Below are 3,841 nucleotides of genomic sequence, written 5' to 3' on the forward strand. Positions count from 1 at the left end.
CATGTGCTGTGAGCCAGGAGGAAATTCCCTGCATGATCTGGGGCACACGGCAGCCTCCTGAGAAAGAAACACCCAGTTAGGTACTACCCTTGCTGACAAATTGTTAAGACTTAGGGAAAAAAATGAACTCTAAAAGCTTTGTGTGGGAGGGAAAAAGGCTGCATTTAAAGGCCTGTTGTCCCAAACCCTTTAAATAAAGCATTTGTCCAGTTTTAATATTTAATCTTAAAGGTGAACCATGATTTTCAGTGTGTATTTCCTAAGCAGAACGGCTTAGTTATGATGGGCAGAGTATGGCTCCAAAGGCAGGTGAGATATCCACAGATTGGGTAAGGAGAGGAGCTCTGCAGGGAGCCAGGTGGTCCTGTTCAGGACATGAACTCAGCTATAGCTGGGAGGGAGGGCAGTTCCCACGTGTGCCCAACTAAGGCAAGGAATAAAGGAAAGGACCACTGTCACACAGGTACTGCTCAGTGACTTCTCCTATATCAAGAAAGAGGAAGTCATTGCTAATTGTCAGCATGTCAGAGGGACAACAGGCATACCTGAGTCCCACCTCAGCCGGAGAGGAAGGAAATGCTGTGGGTGTATCTCCTGAGCAGCAGAAACAATTTCTTCTTCTAGCTCTATAAACAGATGAGTGCAACCAAGGGAGGGCAGTTGCCTTCGGGGCAGACATGGTAGATCATCTCCTTTACTGCAGACTGCAAACCCATAGTTGTCTTATAAAGATTTGCTCACTCTACCACATGTCCCCTCACCTTCCCCAGGAGATATCATCTACCTGACAGAACTTGGTCATTTTGGGGGGGTCTAAGTTATTAAGTTATTATGATCCATTCTCCCAAAGGGGTGCAGGAACTGGTGTATCACTTAACATTTCATAGCTGTTCAGTTTTCTTGTGGAGCAATATTCTCAACATTCTGTATTTACAGGAAAACAGTTTTGAGCAGAGGTTAAAAAGAGTAGACTTTGGTTGCTTCCTTCTTCAAGAAGGCAGGAATAAGTGGAAAGAGTTTTTGTATTTTCCAAGCATTTCCTCCTGTTCCCTGGCGCATCTACTCTTTAAAAATATCATTTTGCATCTCTACTATGCCTTCCACTGGTCTCCCACAGGTTTCAATGTACTCTCCTCACACCTCTTTTCAAGGGGTGAAAATCCTTACAGTAGGGCAGTGCTTTCCCATTTCACACACACACATATTGAGGGACCTGCCAAAAGTCAACCAGATAAATTCCGACCTAAGACTGCAATTCCACTTGTTTCTTCCTATGACTACCCCATCCTCAATGTCCTTGTAATCCAGCCATGCCCATAATGAACAGGACCCTCCAAGCTTTAGCCAGCTACTTGGTTTTGTCCCTTCAAAGTCTGGTCTTCTCACCATTCTTCCTTGTATTTTGGAAGAAAAGTGTAAGACCTTGCAAACTTCCATCATAATTAATGGTGATCTCTGAAGTTAAGGTTCAAGCTGATGTTTGTATCTGTAAGAAAACACTTTGTCCATGTTGCTTGGGTCCATAACACTCAGGTTTGCCAGCCTCCCCCACACTCTGGCTTACAGTCAGTGTCTCTCCTTGGACAGGTCCATGGCACCAGATTTCCTTCCAAGAAGCTCACACCCTTGTATCCTCCAAGCCCTCGCCTCCAGCCACACGTCTGTGCTTATAGGAAGGAAGAAGGAGGGATGGAGGGGGGGAAAGTGGCAGCTCCCTAAGGGATCGCCCTACAAGTAAGACGCAGGAGGGACTGTGTAAATGTGGAACTGTGCAACACCAATAAATACAAATTAAACTCATAACAAGAAGTGAAATATTAGGGCCAAGGTGACATTTGGACTGGAGGTTCAGCCAAGCTTTGCTTTAAATTTTTTATTGCTGCAGATAAAGAAAGAGCTTATCCAACACGTTTCTCTCTCTCTCTTTTTCTCTCCCTATCAACCAAAGGGGAAAAAGAAAAAAAACCCTTAACTAGCTTTGGTTGTATTTGAGCTAGACTTCAAAGTTTCACAAAAATAAACAGTTTTAGGGGGGAGGAATGCACACTTGTAAAGAGAGAAAATGCACTTTGAAGCCAGCAAGGGACTGCATGCCTTATGCAGAGATTCACAGCATCCTCCCTGGAGCAGACGAGTGGTGTCCCCCTCCTCTCCAAGGAGCATCTCCTCTCTCACAGGGGGCTGCCTGGCAGCCACACAGTCATTCAAAGGGATGTCGGGATGGCAGCAGCCACTGCTTTGTTCTCTTCTCCTTCCTCCTGCTATGCCCCTGTCATTTTCTGCTCTGATTGAAAGTTTCATGCGACTGTAGCTGTCATTGAGATCTGAGTTTGCACAGCACCTAGCACAGTGTTAGTCCTGGCTTAAGATGAGGGCTCTTTGGGGTTGATTGCTGCAATGCCATAAATCTTCATGATCAGAGGTGGGCTCCATAATTTAAACCTGGGAAAGGAGGGAAGAGGTTTGTTTGCCTTCTGCTCCAAAGCCTCATAGGGTGATGTCTGGGGGACAGAGGCCTCCTGGCCATCACTGGGGACTCCGTCCTGTCCATAGGGTGAGCAAGCTGCTCCTTTTCTGGGACCTTCAGCCCCTGATTCTATCTCACACCACATATTGATGAGAGAAGAGAAAGGAAGACTGCCTGTCATGTTTTAACGCCTTAATTCCTTCTTTTTCTTGTGTCTCCACAGCACAGAGCCCCACTGCAGCAGACCCCTTGCAGCAAGCCTACGCTGGAGTGCAGCAGTACGCAGGTCGTTAGTATTAACACTTTCTCCCAATAAACCTTTCTCTTCTCTAAAGCCTTTAATCTGTGAACACACCTGAGGGGGCCAGGGGAAGGGAGGTGTTTGCTGATACAGGGGCGAGGTCAGGGCCACAGACTCTTAGATTAAATTTTCACTTCTTGTGAAACAAACATAAAGCCCAAGCTCTTCTCCCCCTAAGGAGGCAATCTCCTCCCTTTTCCCGAGGAAAGGCTCCCACTGACCTGTACCTTGGTGCAGCTTCATTGGCAGGACAAGGTCTGGTCTGCTTAGCACAGTGCACAAGTGTAAAATCAGGCCACTGATTTGGAAGCCGCTTTCTATAACTGGTCTTCTGAGTGCTGCAGCGAAGAGGGGAGATGGGCAACTAGACCCTGCAGAGCCACTGCTGCTGTGCCTGGCAGGGTATGGTATGTCTGCCCATGTTTTAGAGTGTATCTACACTGGCCATACCCCAGCTAGTTAGTTTGAAGCTTGCTTAGGAGTTACACAGATATACACTCCTGGCTTCCCAGCAGCTTTCTCCACAGCTCCCAGTGGGTCAGCCTCCACTCATGTCACCCTGTATGCTGAGTAGCTCTTTTGCAGTTGATGGAGTGACACCAGCCAAAGTGACCTGGTGCAGACCACGACCCTGCCGTGTTCAGCCTCCCCTTGTGAGGTGTCCATGGCCAACGCTGCAAAGAAGCTGCCACCCCAAAGTCATTATTTCCTGTGGTAACTGGAGCAATCATGGGCTCCCGCTGAGGAATGGCTATTATCTCATGTCAGCACTGTATCTGGAAACTTAATTTAATTCTCCATGTAGGGCTTCATTTGCTGGTGTTTTAGTTATTGTCATTTATTGCTTGTGAGGTTTGATAGATGGGAAGCAGCTCAACCCTTTGAGCTGTTAATTAACCCCTCTGCACACACATGGCCCCTATCCCCCTCTCTCTGGGCTTGCAGGCGACCCGTACTCTGTATTTTTAGCAGCAAGGCACATCATCTACCATCTGTGGTACTGAATGGCTCCCCTTGTCTGCTTGGTGGGGGAGCTGATGTGGGGAAAATTGTTTAATTGCTGCACACTCTTT

At 47.2% G+C, this 3,841-nt stretch overlaps 1 protein-coding gene across 1 annotated transcript in view; it reads left to right on the forward strand.

Annotated features, from left to right (window-relative positions):
* LOC104161873 (CUGBP Elav-like family member 4) overlaps window positions 1-3,841 on the forward strand; it is an 80,312-nt gene that overhangs the window by 47,925 nt on the left and 28,546 nt on the right. Inside the window, exon 6 of the mRNA XM_009700448.1 lies at window positions 2,691-2,756. Coding sequence (XP_009698750.1) covers window positions 2,691-2,756 — 66 coding nt within the window. The remainder of the gene's footprint in view (window positions 1-2,690; window positions 2,757-3,841) is intronic.

Source organism: Cariama cristata, unplaced genomic scaffold, assembly GCF_000690535.1.
Source record: "Cariama cristata isolate BGI_N322 unplaced genomic scaffold, ASM69053v1 scaffold17555, whole genome shotgun sequence".
In the NCBI taxonomy this organism is placed as follows: domain Eukaryota; kingdom Metazoa; phylum Chordata; class Aves; order Cariamiformes; family Cariamidae; genus Cariama; species Cariama cristata.